Consider the following 23,095-nt stretch of genomic DNA (forward strand, 5'->3'; position numbering starts at 1 on the left):
TGAAAAGAAACTGTAGAAATGTGTATTCATTGACACAGATGAAGTCAGTGGGTAACACCAGCATTCCATTATATTAACATGATTGAGAGCTAGCCATGTGATGGGATTAAATGTTGTTATGATTAGTATACAGATGTGTCAGGTGTCTAAGGTGCACAACTGCCTGGAGTAAGCTTACGTGGAAGTGACAAATCATAGAGTTGCAACTATTTCTTGTTTCCTTTTCCCTTTTTCTCTCTCTAACAAAGAGAAGAAATAAAAAAGTATATTGCTTCAAAAAACTTTTTTTCTTTTTTTTTAATATTGTGAAACATTTCATTCACCACTTCTCGGGTTTGTCTAGATAGACAGAGCATTACATTATCAGTCAAAGATACATACAGAAGGATGCTGTGAATCCAAGAGATTAAACAATCAACGATGGGACATGACAGTGACTAATTCCTGGGACCACTTGTTGGGGTCAGTCTGTCTGTCCGTTGGTCTGTCTGTCTGTCTGTGTGTGTCTGGGCCAACCTCCGATTTACCAGCAGGTGGCACGATGCAAGCACTGATGTATTGCCTGGGTGAAGGGGAGGGGCTGAGAGATTAGTCTGTCACAGTTACAGTAGTCAGTCCAAGGACCGTGGCCTCAGTGTGTTCCAGCTCTGTGACTGAGGATCTGCAAACCTAGCTGCACATGCTCTCCATCCGTCCCTCCCACCCACCGCCTCCGACACCTTTTGTCAGTGAGTAACATTAAAACAAAATGGGGGGGGGGGGCTCCTCATTTACTTTTTCCAGACGTGCTGGAGCCCCCCGCCCCGCCCTCAAGCTTGTCGGCGATTTCTGATGTGTCTAACTTCTCAGAGCCATCCCCCTTCTCTGACCTCTCCTTCTCAGACCTCTCTTCCCCCTCGGCGAGCTCGGACCTCTCTGACCTGGCATCTGCGTCCCCCTCCGACTTCTCCTTCCTCTCCGAGCGGTCGGGGTCCATGGACGATGTCCCGGGCTTGTCCCACTTGGCCATGGCCTCGTGCTCAGCTATACAGGTGGTGATATTTGAAGTCCAGGCCTTCAGGTCCTCCTACAGAAACCAGCAAGAGACAAACAGATTATATAAGGAGTCTCTTTCTCAAGTTATGTTTCTCTTTTGCATGTGTTTCATATTGTATTGTGTTTTGGGATTTACACCAATATATGAAGACTATATTTCAGCCTGCAGCAGAGAAGAGCAATTGAAACTGTGAAAATTCCCCTTCTTTAAAAAAAACTAATTTCAGGTGTCAGCTCGAAGAGGTGGGAAATGTTTCCTGTTCACAGAAAACAACAGGTGAATTGAATCTGACCTCAACAGAGTGTTGTACCTTTCCTATACTACATCAGTCACTTGTGCTTTTGGGCTCATTCTCTCAGTGTTCTCTCTTGGTTCACTTTCCTTGAGGAAAGGATGTCAGACTTTACTGACATGTCCAGGGAAGCAAAAATAAACGTTGTGTAGTAAAAATACAATATTTTCCCTTGAAATAAATCTAGTGCAAGAAACTTTAAGAATTCCACAAGTTATGTCCCACATGGGGCCACTAATATGTGAAGTTACTTGGTGCAGCTTTAAAAAAAAGCTGGGACGTCGTTTTTTTAAGGCGAACGAAAGGTTTTAATAAGTCTCTTTAATAACTAAACGCAGCGAAGAGTGCACAGAGATCATTCCCTAGGACATCAATAACTAAATACATAAATAAATGTTCTCCCTGCAGTTGTTCTGATATCTTTATACTTTACAGTGTACTATGTATTATACTCATTTCTTGTGTTATTTTATTAATCTAACAAAGAAAAACAAAAAAAGGAAATCAAAAATAGAGAAAGTGATGCAATGTCTGACACTGATTTGCATGATGATCAAAATGTATGAAAAACATTTTTTTGTTCAATTTTTTTCATTTCAGTATTTTTGTGCAAGTGAAAGAAACTATTGATCCATTTTCTAAATTGAAGTTTAGTTCTTACCTCATCTTTTGCATGGAATACAAAGTTGGTTCCATCATTTATTCTGTTGAAAAGAAAATTAACAGGGATTGTTAGTTGCTCATACACTGTCTTTTAAAACCATAAATGTCTAATGAACAGTCTGATGGTGACATGTTTAATTTTCTGTTTTGATATTTCTCTCTTAAATATGGAGAAATAGCTAAAGGCTCTAAATTCTTATTTTAATTGTAAAGAAAAATATAGAGTCACAATTTAATATCACAATTTCTGCCTCTAAAATCTGCAACAATAAAATAGCTCTTACTGAAGAATGAAAACATTTTTCTTCTTCTTGTATCCCATTGAAGGATCAAATGAGCAGTTACTAAGGTCAACGGGAGGCTCTCCATTGTACGTTGCGGTGTGGTTCCTAGCGTCCTTGTAGAAGGTCAGCTTTCCCTCTTTCAGCACACAATATACATTCACCCAGGACTTACTGTAAAATCAGAAAGAAGATAACTTCAGCCAGTTGGATTTAACTTTTTGAAAGTTTCTTTGCTTCTGTTGGTACAAGTTTAAAGATGGAAACACAACACTTAATTATCCCGGAATTCTCATCTCATTTAACTACAATCAAACAATCCCTGTTCAGAGGAGGGGTTTAGTTATCAGTCACTTGTAAGCTATGTCTGTCGTATGATTTGACAGTGATCGCTGTACCTGTTGGGGCTCCTCTGCTGAGCTTCTAGGTCAGAGCTGGTGGCCTTCTTGCGGTAGAGGAAGCCTTCGTTTTGGGCAGTGTGTGAAGGCGGCTGGGGTGTTGTTGGAGCTCCAGTTGCCGGGGCTGAGCGAGAACGTCGTGTCTCCTCGGGCTCTTTTGGACGGGGCCTCCTCCTTGGTTTCGGACGATCTCGGGCACGAGGACGTCCATCAAAACGAGTGACTGGTGCCGAGAGGCTGCTGGGAGGGCGATAAGGCTCTCCTCGTGCCTACGAAAGCAGAGGAAAAAAAAGTGAATGTGACACAAAGACGAAAAGAAAAATGAACACACAAAACATCAAATGTCAGCTAACTCACATGTGCTGCCTCTCTCTCCTGGACCTGTTCTACAATCTCTGCCATGGTAGATCGCTTCTCCCTGCAGTGACAACAGACATGAGTCACCCAAACAGCAAACACAATCATTATGCAATCATAAAAATCATTAGGATCACACTAGACGGTGCTGACTAGGCACTAACTGTAAAGCCAAATTTTATGAAGATCACTTGGATTTCACTGTCACCAGCACAACTCATTCACATACCCTGAGCGTTTGTCAGAACCCTCCTTAACGGAGCCCTCAAGGTCACTGGAGTCCTGCCTCTGCAGCCTCTGTTTGCCGTTCCCCTCCTGTTCGCTGGACGACTGCCTCTCCAGACGCCTCCGGTAACGCTCCTGACGCACAATCATTGGCAACTCATTCAGCCTTGCCTGGATCTCCTGCTCACTGGAGGTTTGTCTGCCCAGCTTGTACTCCCTCTCTCGCCTCAGATGGTCCATTTGAGGGTCAGAGCGGCTACCACGAGGATCCCTCTGGAGACGACCATGGAGGAGCTCCAGTCCGGACTCTGGCCCCACCATGTCTGCCATCGGGATGTCCCCAAACTGTTCCCGCTGCACTCTGCTTGCTTCTAGGAGGGGGTTTACAGCTTTGTGAATGTGGTTGATCCTGGGCTGCATGAAGTCAGCTTTTAGGTGCTGCCATGCATATGCCATTTTAGGGTCCATGATACCACCGCTCTGAGCTAGGTAACCAGAACTGCCCAGACTTCCACTGCTGTAATGATTTTGTGCCAGAAAGCCTGAGCTACCCAATCCCCCACTGCTCTGATAATTCTGTGCTAGGTATCCAGAACTCCCCATATTAGGCTGTTGTGCCAAATACCCGGAGCTCCCCATATTAGGCTGCTGTGCCAAATACCCGGAGCTCCCCATATTAGGCTGCTGTGCCAAATACCCAGAGCTTCCCATATTAGGCTGTTGTGCCAAATACCCAGAACTCCCCATATTAGGCTGTTGTGCCAAATATCCTGAACTCCCTAAATTAGGCTGCTGCCCCAAGTATCCAGGACTTCCCATATTTTGCGACTGGGCCAAATATCCAGAACTGCCCATATTCTGTTGAGGGACAAAACCAGGGCTTCCCATACCTCCACTGCTTGGTTGCTGAGCTAGGTTACCCGAACTTCCCAATCTGGCACTGCTAAAATGGTTTTGCATACCACTCACAGACCCAGTAGTCAGTCCGAAGTACCCAGAGCTTTCTGCACTGCCAGCAGTTTGATGGTTCATCCCAAGGTAAGTAGAAGTGTCTGCTCCACCACTCTGGGAGGTCAACGCTGAGAAACCGGAGTCACTTCCTCCTCCGGCTGCCTGTTGGTTCATCCCAAGGTACGAGGAGCTCACCAACTTCCCACTGCACTGCTGTTCCAGTCCGTGGTAGCCTGATCCATTTAGAACTGGGTTGTAGCTGGCTAGTGTTGAAGACAATCTCTGGGTTGCACAAGTGGCACCCAGATCCAGACAGGTCTGTAAGGGTTTGGGTTCTATATGCGCCTGTACCGTCTGCCTCAAGAAAGATGAGGTAGCACTGGTTGAGGGGACGTTTGGAGTCAGACATGATAATGGGAACATCCTTCGGCTGGAGAGTGGGGTTGTCTTTTTCTCCTCCTCTTTTTTCTTCTCAGCCTGAAAGACATAGCTTAAATAAATAATAGCATACATGAACCCAATTACAACCAGAAATTAAAGGCAGGATGGATCCAGTAAAATGCAGGTGTAATGACTTATCAGGAATATTTGCTCAAAGCAATGTTTTACTGGATACTAAACAATGTTGCAGGAAAAGCTAATGGGGGCTAGCGGGTGAGGGTACACCACATGCGGTAAACATCATGGGACAGATTTAAGCCCATAACAATGCATGTCTGCTAAGCAAACGCAAGAAACCAAGGTCACAGTTTTTTCCTGTAGCAGCACTAAATTGTGACTCCACCAAACTGATTAAACATTTATCTACAGTCAAGCTTACTGCGGAAAGCTGGCGGAGGGAGCTGAAGCGTTCTTTCCAGGTTACAGCTGCCTTGCGGAAGGCCTCGTGGCGAAGGATGAGCTGCTCAGCCTCGTCTGTTTGGGCCTGGGCTTCTCCTCCTTCTGGCTCCTTGGAGGTGATCAGTGGCTCCTTGGCTTTCAGCCAGGCTTCCGCTTTTACCGTCTCCTGGGCAAACTGGAACTTTTCCTGCTCTGGAGCACACCAACAACACATTACGCCACGTTTTAATGTACGCTCCAGCAGAAATCTGTTTACGTGCTCGTGTGTACATTATGTTAATGTTTTATGTGTTAGATCATAGCTTGGGTGCTCAAACAAGAAGAACAATAAGACTCACACATGATTCATGATACATTAACTGCACATAACAGGGTGAAGTGGAAAAAGCGTTTGAGTCCATTCAACATTTAACACTGTGTTGTGTTAAGAGCTGCTTCTGCTCTGATGTAGACATCCAGTCAGTTACTCACTGCGCTGTAACTTCTCCTGGTGTTTGTCCCATTTTTCCACTAGATCCTTCTGCTTGGAGAGAAGACTGTCCAACTTCTCTTTTATCTGCAGAGACAGATCACAGTCATGACCAAAACAACATACTGCTACATCTTAATGAAGTATTTTATTTATTTATTTATTTTTTATTCTATTTGTGGCTTGATAGTAATTGATATGTATTGCACAGTTTGTTAGCCTGACCTCCTCAGATGCTGGGTTGCCTGCAGCTATCAGGATCTTGCCGAGATCCGCACACTGCTGTATGGTCTTGCTGCGGCCGTCTATTTTGGCTTTCAGCTCTTGGTGTTGTTTCATCATCACCTCCAGAGCCGTCAAATCCCTGAGGAAGGATAGATGAGATTATTCAGATTAGATTTAGCAACAAATACTTTTAGGGGGCACTTTGCATCTGCAGAGAGTAAAATCTTAGATGTATGTAAGTCATTTACTAAGAAAAGATGCAGAACATTCACTCGTTTCAGATTCATGAGTAGGAGCATTTGTCAACTCAAAGTGTTTTACATGTGTATCTCACATCTGTACAGAATAAGACACCCTCTATTTTTAGTCCCACCACAATTGCTGATTTTATCTGTCTGGACAAAACCTATTAACCAATTATCAAAACGTTTGCTGATTATTTTTCTGTTGATCAGCTGATTTAGTCATTGACATTTCAGCTACACATGTCCATGTGTTTTGCCATCTTTACCAGTCCCTTAGTTCTGTATGTCCATGCATTTGTTTGCTATATTGACATCTGCTGAAAGTTTTCAAGCCAAGTAGGAAGTGTTATAAGATAATTGCCCAGTTAAACTGGGAAAAAAATGACAAAGAATGGCAGTGATTACAGTGTAAAATTTACAGCCTTCAGCTACATCATATGAAAAATTGAAAACCAGATGTCATTTGAAAGTAGGTCAAGGTGGCACAGCAGCTTAATTTGACACTGCACTGTAATGAAATTCTGTCTATGGGGACTGCACAAGCCCAGAGACTTTCAGTTTAACTGAACACTGAAACAAAATGTGGCTATTAAACCTGGAACACAAATTCTATCCCATAGTTTTTTTTTTGTTTTGTTGTTTTTTTTGCACATCTCAACAAAGAAGAGTAAACACACATAGGTGAGCAAGAATATAGCAGATGTCTCACCTGGGCTCATCCCATCCTATCTGGCCCATGATTCCTTCCATCCACATCAGATTTTCACGCACCACTGAGAAGAACTGCACCTTGTCGGTTACTGAAGTGACCTGGACGCGACTGGCTTCACAAGAGCTTAGCAGCTCCTTCCATGCCTCCATCACTTCCTGCTCTTTGACCATGATGGCCTCAGCCTTCTCACCAGCGTAGATGGTCCTAAGCTGGGCAGCATTTTCCTGCAGCTGCCTCACCTGCACCAAAACAGGGAAAACTCAGTGTAGAAGAATGGATATATTTGCAGAAAATAAATTGAACTGAACTGATTTTCTTGGTAAAACAAAACAAGCTATTTCAAGCGCACACAAAAAAAGTCTATATTTAAATATAGTTCTGTAGCCTAAGGGCTGGGTTAGGACCGCTGATACAGTTTTTTTTTTGTGAAATGAGTTTGGTGAAATTCATACTCATTCATCCTCATGCTCATGAACAGAAAGTACACTGTGTGACTGATGGGTCTGGAAAGAAGTCATATCACTTGCCTGTGCGACTAGCAGCTGAAGGGCATGCTCAAAGGAGTGCATGAGTCTCTGCAGGGTGGCTGGATTGGTGATGTTGGCCTGGCATGCCCTCACCTCTGGCAGCTGCTTCATCTTCCCTGCGATCTGAGCCAAGACCTACAACACAGGACAAGCGGCGTCATCATGAGCGCTTTAAAATAGAAGGCCGGGTGACAGGAACAGGATTGTGTGTGAAGATACATTCACTCTACCTGAGAGACGGCAGTGCAGAACACGCTACACCTTAAGTCAGAAGCTGATATTTGTTTTGACTGTACCTCTTTGCAGTCAGTGAAGAACTTGTGCAGCTGGTGCGATGCTGCCAGCATCTGCCTGCGGGTCTCCATTAGCTCCAGGAGGTCGGCCCACGACTCATTCAGTCCGTCCTTCCACTCGGCGATGGTGGCTGCGTCCGAGTGGCCACAGTCGATCATCTCATTCACCATTTTGTTCACCTGCTCCATGCGCTGCTGCCCGATGTTGTTGGTTTCTGAGGCAAACTTGGTGAACTTCTCCTGAAGCACCTGAAACACATAAACTACACAACACTACAGGGACTGGACACAATGACATCAACTGATTCATTCAAATATTCAAATGCTTTGTGAGGCTTAAAATATTGAATATTGAAATATTCAATGTTAAATTGACAAGACAAGATAGATGGTCACTGCACTCCCCTTGCTTCATTCAAGCAAGAAGCCACATTAGCCAAATGCCAAACACCCACCCTCAGATTAGATTCAATTTAATTTTATTAAAATGGTTTAAATTATTAAATTACATTATTAATATATATTTGGTGGTTGTCATATGAAAACTGTTGTATCATTATAGTCATATGATTTTAAAAGTTGAATCCTGTGCTTAGAGTAGTGTGGGAGCTAAAATCGCATTGAGGGACTGACCGTGACATCCTCGAGGTCTTGGCCCAGCTCGGTGGAACTGGCCACCGCCTCGCGCTCAGTGATCCACTTCTCTAACTCCTCCACATCTTTGTTGAGTTGATAGAGCCAATACTGCTGCTCCAGCTTGGTCTTCCTGTGCTCCACCATGTCCTTCAGAGACACATACAGCCGATCTATGTGGGACTGTTGCTTGGTGATCTGCTCGCTGTTGGAAAATGTTACAGCCAACCAACAAGATAATTATTGACAATCAACATCATCATCATCACATCATTTTACACAATGAATAGAAAATGCAGAAATCAAACATTTCTTGGGCTACTTGTGCTGCTTTGTGAGTGAACGTGTGAGGGCAGGTCATGCCACACCTTTCTGGGTGTCCCAGTTCCAGTAGACGCTGGCACTGCTGGGATAACATGCCCACTGTCTCTGCATATGTTTCCACCGTTTGCTCCAGAGCCAGGTGGGCTTTCAGCAGCTGCAGGGTGCTCGACTCATCCTGAAAAACATCAGAGTAATGTCAGGCTGTTGGTGTCATATGGTCACTTATGCCATTGAATACCTGCATGGATATCGGAGCTGTCCGTACCGTGCCCTTTTCTTCACTGACGAGATGGAGCTTCTGACCTGACAGCCAGGACTCCACTTTAGCTGCCTCACTGTAGTACTGCTGAGCCTGCAGGGTAGCATCCAGCATCACAGACCTCCTCTCCGTCTCCAGCTGCAAAACCTCCCACAGCTGGCGCACATGCCCCGCCCCTTCACGTACAAACTCCACCTCAGGAGTCCTCAGCGAAGCGATAATCCCAGCCCGGTCCAGAACTTCCTCAACACGAGCCCGTCGCCCCATCAGCTCCCTCTGGAGCGTCTAAAGGACCAATCAAATGTAAGTTCCCAGACTTAGAGGTTAGGTCTTGTTTCAGCTGACCATCACCAAGCGCCATTTTTAACACTTACCTGGTTCTTTTTTACATGCTGCTGTACACTCTGGAGGTTGTTCCCATAATCCTTACAGGAGGCCAAGGGAAGCCTCTCCTGAATCCACAGCTATCAAGTAACCACAGTCAGGTCATTACAGTTTTTAGGATCTATGTACTGTATCATGCATGGAAGCCATGGGGAAGGCACATGATGCATTCATTCTTCTAAATTCTGATTCCTAAAATAAACGGACCATACTAAAAAAGTCAACTGTGTATATGGAGGAAGAAATAAATGAAATGGAAGCACAGGGAACTCAGAGTAAAGAAGCGTGCCACTCACTATCTCATCCTCCAGGTCCTGGGCGACTTGGTGCATCTCTTTGGAAGCCAGCAGGATGCGGCGTCTCTCCTTCAGTGGCTCAATGAGGCGAACTATGCGCGTCTCCACCATGCCTGACTGCTCGCCGCCTTCCTTGTCACCTGCCATCAGCCCTCGCTGGGGTAGGCAGACCCCCTGCAAGCTTCCCAGCTCTCCTACATCCTTGTAAAAGTCCCCTATCTGAGACTCCATAGCCTGCAAGGAGGAAGAGGAAGGTCATGTTACAGGCATGGACAAACGCAGCACATCAGCTTTTTCCTATCAGAACATTTCAGGGTTATGTAATGCGCTGCCTCACTTTAAGGAAAAAAAGCATATGGTGCATTTTTTAATGCCACTGAACCTCGTGTTTAAGAACGTACCACAACAGTGGCCTTTGTGGACGCATGTCAGAGCTGGGGAAAATTACATAAACTACAATGAGCTGAGCTGTATAGTCTGTCAAAAGCATTAGCTATATCAGGGCTGATTATACAAACATTTCTCATGGGCAAAGGTTTTGTGGAGGGAGAAATAATCTTGTGGGTTGAGTTAAATGTCAAAGGGTGGAGTCAAGGAAGCAGAATTGTTTTTTACTTTGTTTAAATTTATTTACCAACTGAAGCCTTTTGGTGAAATGTAACTCAGTACATTTACTCAGGTATTGCACTCAAATACAATTTTTAAGTACTTGTACTTTAATATTTTCATTTTATGCTACTTCATAGTTATATTCTATCCACTGCAGACAGGTGGCAAATTAAAGGAAAAACCAACACAAAGTGTCTCAGTAAAGTGCTGAACAGCTTCAATGCACCTTCAAATTAACTCTACAGGAGGGATGAACAAAGATAGTCCCTCGTTTGGTGTCTTGATGACGGTGGTGCAGAGACCTGTCTAACACATTGGTCCAAACTCTCACAAAGGTGATCAACAGGGTTTAGATCTGGTGACTGTGAAGGTCACAGCTCATGATTCACAGTCATTAAAAGTGACCCCTTGTAATAATGTGTTCAAGGTATAAATTATAAGGCTGGAGGATGAAAAATGATAACAGCAGGTAAAAATGCAAGCTAGTTAGCCTCCCCTACCTTCCACATTAACAGAAATCACACAGGGTGATGAATACTTAGGTACTGTGTGTTTTATTAGCTATAAAAACATGAATGTTAGAAAGGAGATGGTTTTTTTTATCATTATTTGAAACTGAGCTTGTTTTTTGTAATATATGACCAAAATGTCAAATGCACATATGTAACCAACTGGTGGTGGCAACCAATTGAATCATTTCTGGCCTTAGAGCAGCTCTCCTCACAGAGCGACCCTGGAGAGCCTTGAGACTTGCCTGGAATTTCTGGAGCTGCTCATTGAAGGTGGGCAGATGGTGTGCCTGTTCCAGCTGAGGGGGCTGCTGCTCCAAGTGGGAGAGCTGGTTGTCGAGGTGCGAGTAGCTCTTCACCGCCGGCTCGGGCTTGTTGTTTTCAAAGAGCTGGCGGGCCTTGGCCTTGGTCGTGCTCTCCAGGTCCGACCAGCATTCTCTGATCTCCTCCAGCTTCTGCTGAACGACTGAACGCAGCTCGGGCTTCTCCTGGATCAGCTCCTGACCCTCCTGGAGACAGAGAGTTAGAACTGTTTAAGACCAACTGTTAAACCACCAAATAGCACAGCTCAGACTGATCAAAATCATCAAATCAATCTCTGTAAGTCACTATATTTTTTCACGTTAGACCTGTCCTATTTAAAATGACATCATGTGTTGGACTGTCATTTCCTGGCTGAGTGATTTTATTTTTTGCTTCTCACTTGTACACTCCCTTAATGTCAGCTCTTGCTCTAAGAGATGGTTCTTAGGGGCTGAGATGACTGCTGCTTCACTTGGGACCAGAACTGCACAACTGCTGCGCAGAACAGTCCACCACTTTAGATAATAAGGACAAATTAGATTAGATTTTATTTCTAAAATCAGCTTTATTGATTCTAAATCCATTTTCATGTCCATGACGATGATTTTTAGATAATTGTGACCCTTGTATCAACTGTTTTTATCAAAATAACTCGGCATTCATTGAAAGAGCTACACTGTATGGACTAAATGGCCCTATTACAAATCTCCATACAGATCCCTAAACACATTCAAACACAAACCATACTCACATCTGTTATATTTATTCCATTATTTCAGATCAGGACTGTGAGAACAATTTGACATGGTACTCGAAAGTGAGTGGCAAAATTCAGTTGTGTCCCCAAAATAGCTCGGGACAACACAGCTCCATGCCAAGGCTTGGAGCCCCCCTGCTTGCAGAGAGGCAGGTGTATGGAGCAAAGTTTGGCCTCGGGCTGACCTAAAAATCATGCATGGTAAGTCTAATAAACCCCTGTTCTGTCCTTTGCCTGTGCTCTTCTGCTCCTCTTCCCTCCCCTAAATCTCTGGCTTTGTTGATGACGTGATCTGGATGAGGAGATGCAGATAGATCAAAGCTTTCCTTCCATACCTAGACTTAGGGGAGCAGGGGGTGTTTTCCTTTTATGACATGATTTGGGATAATATTTTTTACATCTGGCTCGTTTATAGAGAAGGTCTTCAAGATTTAAAAGCCTCCGATAATGATGCAGATTTTTTCAAATGTTTTAAGAAACATGCATTTATGCTCCTTCCTTTACCTTCTTATTATACACATGATAGTGCATGATGTATTCATTATAGTTCATCATTTATTCATTATAGTTACTGTGTTGTAATAACAACTGTGCACATGATGGATTTTATCTTCTAAATCCTGCTGCTCTCCTTTATCTTTTACAGAGAGCTGGACCTATATCCTATGGCTTTCATAATGCAGTGCTGCATTCCTCTTCTTGGCACAGGCTCACTGCTTAGCTGCTGCTACTGCTCACTCTCTCACATCCCTCTCTCTCTCTCTCCTATCTTTCCTCAGCCTCGCTCTCCCTCTCATAATGCAGAGCCAGCAGAAAGCAGGTCTCTCTCTCTCTTTCTCTCTCTCTTGGCTTTACTGACACACAGAGTGAAGCAGAGGGAGAAGAAATCAGAGAGGGGGTGGAGAGAGGAGAGGAGAAAGGCAGAGTAAAGGAAGAGGGGAAGTAAGAGGAGGAAGAATCAAAGGTTTATGGAACGGGAGTGAGGCTGCGGGTGTGCGGGGCTGTGCCACAGCCTGGGCACAGTTGGATCAAAAGGGCATCTGTGAAGCAAATTTTCGAAGCAGTCATGGCTGACAGTGTGAGATTTTAATGGCTACCACATATGAATCGTGCTATTATGGCAGCATTGTCTTGCCAAATTCTGCAGGCTTTCTTGAAACGCTGATGCAGCACAGTGAAACAGCGGATGGTAAAGGGCTTGTTTTATACTACTGGCACAAACAGCAATGTATTTACACCTACTGTATATTTATAAGTAACACTGTGAAACTTATGCTATTATCTGTATAACACTTGTACCAGTGGTGAATCCACAAACAAAACAGAAAACACCTTAAAAACAGCTTAACCCTGAGGATACATCCAAATTCAGATTTGGCCAATAAAAGAGTCATAATACTGTGAATATCACTCCTTCAGCCCAACACACAGCACAACACTAACATTATGTGTAACATAATTAATTTTCACTGTATGAGACAAATTCATAAACATCTCAGCTCATATGCAGTTTCTGAGAAGGCTTTGGCCTGTGCTTTGATTTTCTACCACGATTTTGAAAAACCATTTACTGACCAGTGAAGCATGGGTGGCATGTTCTTTCTGAACGTACCACTGCTATCAGACAGAAATGTATCATCCATTAGCGCAGTTGTTTTAATATTGAAACAAGCTGTTATTACCCAGTCTTTTAATGTGTTTTTATGGCCCAAACTCAGGCTTCCTAAAATAGCAGAGTGGACATTTATCTCTTCTACATCATTGGACTGAATGAAGAAAAAAAATACAGACATGCGAGTGAGGACAAAAATTCAAAAGAAAAAAAAAACGCTCAGGACAATGACTGCAACAAAGAAACAAACACAGTAGGCTGATACAATATGTAATATAAGGCTCATGTAATATGAAAGTGTAGCAGGAACACACTTAAATAACAAAGATACTAAGACAAACTAAACCACTCAAAGTCACACAAAGGATGTCGAGTTAAACCAGTTTAATTCATTCCGAAGAGGTTTTTTTTGAGACTTTTCAAGACCATTAAGACAATATATTGTTTACTACAATAACACACAGGAACACCAGATTTCAAAGTAATTTACCAAATCCCAGAAAAATGATATGACTGGTCCTGATGTATAACTGGTGGTGTTTAAGTGAAGAATGAGTGAAGGTAACACACAGATAACAGCGCTGTATATATGTATTATATATAATAATATATATACGAATTAAAAACAAGTGCAGGTGTCTTTTACCATATTTAAAACGCTTTAACTAACTCCAGCAGAGGAAAATGAAATCGAATTGTCTTTTTGTACCATCATGGTGTAAGTTACTGAAATAACTAACCAACCATTGTTTTGTTGCTCTAAAAATCTCAGCCACATGGACACTGAAGAGCTAGTTAATGGGTTAAGATAAAGTAGTACTTCACAATACCAAGATACCAATAATTGTCAGAGTTGGCTAACAACATTAGAAAATCCTGCAGTGGAAGTGACCTAATTAATTCTGCTAGTTTAACAGTAAAGCTGACACATATGAGCAAGTAGCGCTTACACAGTTACAGCACGTTTGGTATTAGGTTGTTAGCTCATAACCCTCAGAGCAGAACGTGTACAGTTTTGATGCAAACAGATTGAACAACATGTGACAGTGCGACATTATATACCTGTGTTACTCTCTCACTGAGTGTGAGGGAAGTGTTCAGAGAACTAGCACAAGCCTTTAGCCATCAATTATGAGCACTGTTACTTCATGTATTAATAGCAAATAAATTACAGGATAAAATAATGTACTCATGTTAATGCTGACTGAATAATTCACAGGATAAAACATCCAAACTAATCTGAAATCATACTTCAAAAGACCTTGAGAAGATCTTAATATTACATAGCCTACTGGATGGTGCAAAATTAAAATGGCTGATTTGTTTTGGATTAACACAAATGTGTTAATCCACCACAGAAAATAATCCCCAACAAACGATTTACACCTGTTTGAGTAACATTTGTTCAAAATTACACTGCACAGTTTTGTTAGGAAATTACTTAGACCTTAAAAAAGATAAAGGATACTGTGCTACATTTCTGTTAAAGATGGGCCTGGAGCTGAGTGCCACAGACAGGGAGTAGGGATGTCTGAAAGTAAAGGCCTTTTTCATAGCAGACACTTGTCGTAGCAGGAAATGCATAAGTGTCACTGATAACATGAAGAATGGCCCTGTCTTCTTCAGGAGCCCCAGTAAACCATGACCGTGCGACGGAGGGCCAGTGTGAACAACATCAGAACCCTGAAAATGCAGCATCTAAATGGACTTTAGTCGTCATTATTTTATCCTTTACATCTGTGCTTTTCCTACTGTGACATGTCAGAATATCAGCAGTGACACAGGCCTGCTGAGAGATGGACTAACACAGCCTTAGTCCTGGCCTATTGGGATTTATTGTTTGATCATGGAATTTGCTTACAATTAGAAAAATAGAGAATAATGTCAGCCATACATACACTGTCAAACCTGCTGAATGTATATATACTGAAGTGAAGCTCACATATGGACCAGAATATTACCAGAAAATGAGAAACAAGGGAATACACTCCCTCCTCCCCTTTTACTGTGCCACAGTCAGCCACTGGGCATACTAGGACAAATCCCCGTGGGCCGCCGCATCAGTGAGCCGGTGGACCATCAAAAATAGCGGTGGCAGAGGTAAAGGACGAGCCACGAGAGGTGGAGGACGGCGAGGCAGAGCAGCTGAGGCTGCAGCATCAATAGCTGAGCTTAAGGAAAGAGTGGAGGAATGTCGCGGAGAGAGGACGACTGAAACACAGGTTTCTAATTTACTACAGTTACTGCTTCTTCATCTCCTCATGCTGGACTAAGAGCAGAATGGATGCTACAGTTACTCACTATCGCTTCTTGAGGCACAGAGTGGGATTATGAGATGGGACGGGCCGGGGATAGCTGGTTAGCATGCTAATTTCAGTAGGTATTCTTCACATTCGGTTGATAATCTTAGTTTATTTTTGATTGCTTTAAACTAAAATACTTATATATTGCCCCTTTAAACATGTACATGGTGTGGGTCCATAGCTTGTCACTGATCTATGTGCTACAGACAGACAGGCCCCGTGGTTCGTCTGTGTGTTTACAAAGCATTGACCCCTGAGCCCCATGGTGAGTCCTGGCACAAGGTCAGCCATGAGTCCTCTTGCTGTAAACAGAGAAGCACCCTCAGATCCTCCACATACATACACGAGCCGGCCTGGGACCATGTGCTGAGTAAGTACAGAGAGAGAACAGTGGTAAGGGGCCGAGGCGGGAACCCTTCCAAAAGGACGCAGAGTTCTCTGATCACGGCAGGACGCAGCGTCATCTTTTCTGTCCGTCTCTCAGGTAACGACAGGGAGAACAGTGGGGGTATATTAAGTAATATTAGCGGGGCTATGAAGACACGACGGCCTCTGTAACTGTGCGTGTGGGGCTACGTGAACAGGAACTTGGGGAAATCATGCGAGATAGCACAGGAGAGACAAACTCTACGGAGCAGCCATCTTCTGCACCCAGTGTCAATCCTTTCAGTACATTTCTCTGCTATTTGGCATGAAAGGTTATACAAATAAGATGATGATTCAGAAGTAACGCAGTATCCCCTTTCAGTCCATTTTCATTTCAAGCTGAGATGTCATTCTGGGCAGAGGGCCTCTCCATGGCTCTCTGTGTAGAGTCACGTGATTGGCAGAATATTAACTGTGCTCCTTTAAATTTTGGAAACTTAAAATATTGAAATTCTACTGTTCACATCTACTAAAGGCAGCTGGTTACAGCTGTGCAGTCTTGGTGGTCAAGCAGTATAAAACACATAATACCTATAACGTCAAGGGTTCGAATCTAGTCTAACTATCCAGTAACAGGCCAATGAAGGAAAAATACCAAAAACAAAACAAAACAAAACAAAACAAAACAAGACAAAACAAAACAAAACAAAACAAAAAACAAAACACTGAGCTACTCTGCACTTGGACATGTCCAGTCAGGTCTTTGTTACTCTCACACTGCTGAACATCCTAAACAGGTAATAATTAAACATTACTTGTCAACTCACACACTTACATCCAGTGTCACCAACTACAGTAAAACATACTGCATTTCACTGTATGTGTCCAGCTTCTCTTGGACAAGAGAAGAATAAACCGAGCTCATCACTTTAGATGATTTGGGATTTAGCGTGTTGAGAAGTGAGAGTTTGGATTGGACATCTACTAACAACATACACATTAGAATCTATACATTACTGATTAATCTGCAGATTATTTTCTTGATTATCTGATTAATCGCTTGCTCAATAAAAATGTCAGATATCAGTGATAAATGCCCATCACAGTTTCCTAAAGCCCAAGGTGCAGATTTCTTGTATTTTTTCCAAACCCCCGAAAACATTCAGCAAGATAAACAGCAAATCCTGACATTGGAGAAATGTAAAATATCTATTTTTGTAAATAAGTGAAACATTAACTTCATAAGCAGTGCCACAGTGCACTCATAATGGACCCCAAACCTGCATCTGTTTGACATTATTAAATACTTTACTGTTCCATTCGAGCTCTGTTGCTACACTACATCTGATTATGAACTTCTCCATATATGAGTCTCTGCACATTGGACACTGTAAAACCAACATTTGAGGTGTTTCCACCATGAATAAAAAAAAAAGACTGTAGTGTACTGTTCAATTGGATCTGCTTGAATAAACATAATATCCTGCACTGCTAAGCCACAGGACATAACACTGTTGAGAACACAAATGAATATGGTTGCACAGATTCAGTGACTTAAACCTGGGAATTTAGAAAAAACATCTATGGCTGAGAAAAAATAAATAAAACGTCATCTACTAAAAGCACAACCCTATCTGCACACAGTGATTGGTATGCAACACAGTCATATCAGAAGTCATCTTTTAGCTCTTTTGCATCGTGACTGAACTAAATCGAGGTGTCTGCTGGCTCAATGGGAGGGTCTAGACTAAGGCATGATGAGCCTGAAAATACATTTCATACATGGACAACCAAGTTAGAACATGAGGATTTCTTCATTAGGTAATACACAGTAGTTTGGCTTGTCAGTGGGCCTGGTAATAATTAGTTACATAGCTGTCTTATGAATAGTTAATAACACTGTCTGTACAACCAAAATAATGTGTTCAAATCTATACAGTCTAATGAATTTCTTAATGTATTCAATAAAAATGAATAATTAAAACACAAAGAAATCTCATCAAATATTATCAGAGATGTAAACACATTTTTAAGCAAGGTCAGGAATAAATGTCACCAACTCTGAAATGAAACTATTACTACAGACACAGACTGTTTAAAATGTGTCTACGAGGCACATGTGATGTATTTTAGCCATAGCTGTTTCCATACTGAATCATACACAGGACTGACAGGAGCCAATCAACTATTAGCTGAAGTAAGAAAACAAACTATAAAATAATCCAATATGATTATGATTATGATCATGATTAATAATGCTTAAAGTGTTCATAAAGATGGAGGAGTTACAGGGTTCCAGCTCAAAAATGGTTTCTGTCTGACATTTTGCTGATGTTCTTATGATGCTCGGGGGGCTGACTTCAAAAGAGCACTTCCTGTATAACCACATCAGTTTTTTTTTTTTTTTTTTTTTTTTAAATCAGGGTCTCATCAGTCTGAATCAGTGATTATACATCATCACACATTTACAGTGCACACCTCAAGTCAGCTGTTCTGTTTCAATAGTTTAACAACTTAAGTGTCAAAGGATGTTAGACTGCTGAACAGAAGTGATAAACTGCACCTGAAAAGCAAAAATTAGCATTTATACCGACCTCATACAGCTAAGTGCTAAATGCCCCTAGATGCCGTATTCTGTGTGTGTCCTCGTCACCAGCAGCCATGTGACATGTGACTGAGCTGAAAATCACATTTCACTGAAGAACAGCCGCAACATATTTGTGACTTGAAGCGGCCGAATGCAACGTGCCATCAGCAGAAATGGTGTCTCATTGACTAATTTACATCTCAAGAGCCCACCTGAGCTTCACTGAGGCAGAGGGCACGGAGAACATTCTGTGTGGATGGGATGCTGCTCTGTCAGGGAAGCAAAGCAAGATGGGAACGCAGGGGTGAAAAAGCCAACCTGAAAATGTTTTCCTGATGTGAGCTGACTTCGTATCAGCTGCGTGTTCCCTCGCAGATACCTTTAGTAAATAAAAGGAAAAAACGAGAGGGATGTGCAGTCTCTGTGCGTTAGGCCTTCACTGCTGCAAAGGTTTACGTGTCCTCTGTATGATTCACTGTAACCTCCATAACTGAGCAGTGAAATCTCAGTGCAAAAAAACACCAAGAGCCACAGGGATCACACCACCTGTGAGCCTGAAATCAACACAGCCTCTGTAACAATATAACCTTGGGAATGTAATTCAGGATGTCACCCAAGCAATGTGATGAAATGAAAACTGAGTGATGACATCTCCCCCACTTTCACCTATTCCAGTTCACCGCCACCACACCCACCATCAACACTGTTTCTTAGTCATGTGCTCTCTCTGGCATGGTACACCCCCCCACCCCAACCCCCCTCCCTCAGCTCACCTGCTCTGCCTATCTGTCCTCCCCATCTAACCCTCCCCTAGCTCCATCATCATGCCCCGGTCCCCTCCACTCACCTGTTCTATCTTTGCCAGCCATTCCTTATTGCGGGCCAGTTCTGCCATAAAGGCCTGGTGCTTCAGCCACTTCCTGTGTAGCTTTTGAGCCTCGTCCCGCGCCGTGTCTCGGGCCATAAGCATCTTCTCTTCCACCCGCTGTCCCAATCACTCAGCTAGGGGAGACAAAAATAGCCACCATCAGGAGCCCAACGCTCGAGCCAGCCCCTCTTCCCCCCCCTTTCCCACAGGACGTCCTGCCTGCCTCCTCTACGCAAGAGCCACCCGCTCTGCTCTGCAGGGGCCTGGGTACCTGTGCTGTCACCACCCTCCCCAACCCCCACCAGACACCCTTTTCTGGAAGAAAAAAAAAATCAAGATAAGCACCTCAGCAGCAGTGGTAGCAATGGAAGCACTCAAGCCCTTCCGTTGTGTGGCCCCTGGGTCCTCATGCCCTACTACTTCATGGGTCTTGCGGTCCTGATGCTGCAGTGCCTGCTAGCCAGTCTGACAGAAGGCAAAAGGAACCAGCGAAATAGAGGAAATGCGCCAATGACAACACTGGCAAAGAATGACACACGTCCAAGACTCCTTACAGGCTCTGGGTTATTCTTCTATTTCTTAATGTCGATTACAATCCATCCCATCAGCGGAGATGTAGACGTAGCATAGCCACAGAGGGATCTTTGAAGCCAGGGCTAAAACCTGACCATCCAGCGCTCTCCAGTCCCGGTCAATCTGTAGTCCCGTCTAACGATGCTTTAGACAGGAGGAGGAGGAAGAGTTGGAGTGGGAGGAGCAGGGTGAATGGGATGCAGAGTCAGTGCAGAGGAGGCCGGATAACATAAGCTATCAGCTCCTGAAATACATCGTCCCCACCGCTGAAAAGACGCTCACACGGGCCGGAGTGAAGACGGCTCACTGTTTTCTCTCCTCACTTCCCCTTCCCCGTGTCCCCGAACAGCTCAGCCGCGGTTGGTGCATGCTGCTGCAGTCCTTGCCTCTCAGCTACGCTCCTGTGTGTGTGTGAGTGTGCGCGTGTGTGCTTGTGTAAGTGTGTGTGAGTGTGTGTGCAATCACAATCAGCACTGCAGTGCCGGAGCAGAGAGAGAGAGAGAGAGAGGGAGAGAGGGAGAGAGAGCAAGAAGGAGGGGAGAGAAGAGGGAGACAGCAAGAGGAGAAGGGGAGAGGGAGACAGGGAGAGGAATGGAGAAAGGGGGAGCGTCAGAGTAAGAAAAAAAGAGAGGAGAGCAAGTCAAAAGAGGGAAAAGATGGTGAGGGCAGGGGGGTAGTGAAACAGAGACAGGAAGAGAGAGTCTGCGTCATCCCTCAGTGTCACCAGGGACATTTCTCTGCACTAGAAATGACTGCACTCAGAGCGGGAGCAGGATTTGGGAAGAGATGGAGGGGGTGGGGGTCCTTTTTAAAACAGCTGAATGAGAGGGAAGGAGGACGCATGCACACATGGTCCACAGTGCAGCTGACTGATTCCGATCACCGCTCACTCAGCCTCTTTAAGGGGACCTGCGTGTGATTCTCCTGCTTCCAACACAGTACATGTCATTTGGGCACAGAGGCTAACTTTAAAAAAAAAAGAGTTCAGAGTTTGGTTCTAATTTTTAGTCTGTGCTTGTGCTGCAGCCTTGAAAACATTTTTTATTTATATATTGTTCTTTAAAAACACCAATATTTATCAAATTGAATCATCACAGCATCCAGAGGTGATTAAAGTTTCATGAGCAAAGGCTGAAGTGGAGCACTACCCCAAACCATCAAGTTCTGTTGTTCAGGCTGGTTGTGTGTTTTCTTTTTGTGTTTACTTCAGAATTTAAGAGACCGTCTTCATTTTCTTCAAGCAGCAAATCCCTCTTTGTTTTTATCATTAAAATCTCTAACATGATAAGAAACAGTGGATTGGCATCACATTACACAACATTACACTAAACATATTGTTTTTGTTTATGGTTTTTTGGTGAATTTCATCATCACAGCCAGAGGAATTAACCTGACCTGATCAGACCCACCTCGAACTGATAAATTACAAGTACACACAAATGTATAATTGAAGAATGTGTCTCATTTTGCTGATGTGATTTTTTTCCCCTCTCATCTGATCATAACTGGAAACACAGGCCTGTTTTACCACTGTGTTTACAAACATGACTGATGTTAACATTTACAGCATTATACACCATTAATAATTTAGATGAGCTGTCTCACTGTATTTAAGGACTGACAGTCAGTACAACACTGACTGCAGGTTTTGAATATCAGTTTTAAAAATGATAAAAACATCTTATTTTAGATTGCACCATTTGCAGAAAAACAAACAAATAAATAAATAAAGATGTATTGAGTCTTCAAAATCAAATACTACAGTGCTCAGGCTTGCTTTATGAATTTTACATAGTCTGGATGCCATCCAGGGTGAGAGAGTGAGAGAAAAGGCATTTTAAACTGAATGTGAATGCACCCTGATCCACAGACATGTTCACAGTCACTTCTCAGAAAGGATATTTAAATGCCAGGGGGTTGCACAGTCTACACACGTGAACACCATGTAGACAAACTGGTATGCAAGTCTATCTTGATGAAGAATTAGCTGAGCTGTCGATGATCAAATTTACTGCCAAGGTGTGTTCAAAGTCCAATACTTACAGTCCACACCCCAGTCAAACACGTCAGGCAGCTGGTGATGCCGGGAGGGGCCCGAGGCTCTCTGCAAAACAAGACTAAGAGTTTACAGCCATGCTAGCATTTTTGTGAGGCTTTACTTTACTACAGTGGTGCTTTAAGAAAAATGCTAACACACAGTGACAATGCTAACCGATATTTAAGTGCTTATATTTACCATGTTCACCATCTGAGTTTGTTTGCACGCTAAAATTTGATATTTAGCAATAAACACACAGTGTAACACACTGGTAGCACATGGTAGGACAGACACTCAGCCCTGTCCCCATTCATGGTTCATAACAAATAATTCCCCACTATTTTCCTGGTGAGTGCATGCACCACATTGGACAAATGTTCATACACCATATACCCAACCCTCACAGTAAAACATAAGAAACACACTACACACCAGCTCTGTTATTTCAAGATGGTTTATTCCCTCATATGCTTTTACCTGTGCTGCTGCCATCTTAGTCCTCTCCTTCTCTGTGCCTGGGGGCTGAACCAGAGCAGCTGAAGAAGGCTGCCTTATATAGTGGTAGGAGGTACCTGTGCAGCTGCTTAATTGCGGGCCATACCAGGTCCCACTGAGTGGGAGGGGGGATTTTGGTTTGGCATTAATATAATGGATGTTATGATGAAGCAGTGTGAATTATTGAAATGATGATTTGTGTTTTGTTGTGAGTTTAATGTGGGACCTGATTATGAAGATGTGGTGACCAGAGATCTCATTTAATGCATAAATTGTGGTAGTAAATTGTGGATTTCCTTAATTTTGCTTTGCTTTCTGGTAGCATTTTTTTTGCCTGTAAATAAACACACAGCTCAAATGCTATCTGGGACTCCAGCCATCATTTTTTTATTTCCTAAACTAAAAAGAAAACACACGTTTGTGTGACAGTAACTGAGGCTGATATGAATCTCTTTAGTTTTGCAGGTATTTCATATTTTGTCATAAATGAGAGCAGAGGACAAACGAATATTTTGACCCAATGATGAAAAGTTCTAGGATCAGAAAAGTTATTTCAATGCATCCTGAGAGGGAATCTCAATACTAGAATTCAAGGCAATCTATCGAAATTACCAGTGATCAGGGGGAGAAGAACCCGCACAGTGGTAAATGTAGCAGAGGTCAGC

At 43.2% G+C, this 23,095-nt stretch overlaps 1 protein-coding gene across 1 annotated transcript; it reads right to left on the reverse strand.

The window, feature by feature from the left end:
• Nucleotides 1-766: 766 nt before the first annotated feature.
• LOC121190967 (spectrin beta chain, non-erythrocytic 4-like) lies at nt 767-19,426 on the reverse strand. The gene is made up of 19 exons (XM_041051994.1): nt 19,304-19,426; nt 10,774-11,037; nt 9,411-9,644; nt 9,105-9,194; nt 8,737-9,015; nt 8,516-8,646; nt 8,148-8,352; nt 7,518-7,763; nt 7,222-7,356; nt 6,692-6,933; nt 5,738-5,876; nt 5,515-5,599; nt 5,024-5,235; nt 3,257-4,680; nt 3,028-3,088; nt 2,671-2,939; nt 2,276-2,446; nt 1,990-2,032; nt 767-1,066 (listed from the first exon to the last, which is right to left on the reverse strand). The coding sequence occupies exons 1-19, from the start codon at nt 19,424-19,426 to the stop codon at nt 767-769; spliced, it is 4,653 nt and encodes a 1,550-aa protein (XP_040907928.1).
• Between the last annotated feature and the right edge of the window lie 3,669 nt (nt 19,427-23,095).

The sequence above is a fragment of the Toxotes jaculatrix genome, chromosome 12 (genome assembly GCF_017976425.1).
Source record: "Toxotes jaculatrix isolate fToxJac2 chromosome 12, fToxJac2.pri, whole genome shotgun sequence".
NCBI classification, from domain to species: domain Eukaryota; kingdom Metazoa; phylum Chordata; class Actinopteri; family Toxotidae; genus Toxotes; species Toxotes jaculatrix.

What these genes read in the sequence shown, in the direction of transcription:
- LOC121190967 (XM_041051994.1), bottom strand. Translation starts at nt 19,426, where the DNA reads ATGCTTATGGCCCGAGACACGGCGCGGGACGAGGCTCAAAAGCTACAC. An exon ending in AGGACCTGGAGGATGAGATA is followed by an intron (nt 9,195 to 9,410) that starts GTGAGTGGCACG and finishes GTTACTTGATAG; the next exon opens with CTGTGGATTCAGGAGAGGCT. An exon ending in AGCATGTAAAAAAGAACCAG is followed by an intron (nt 9,016 to 9,104) that starts GTAAGTGTTAAA and finishes TTGGTCCTTTAG; the next exon opens with ACGCTCCAGAGGGAGCTGAT.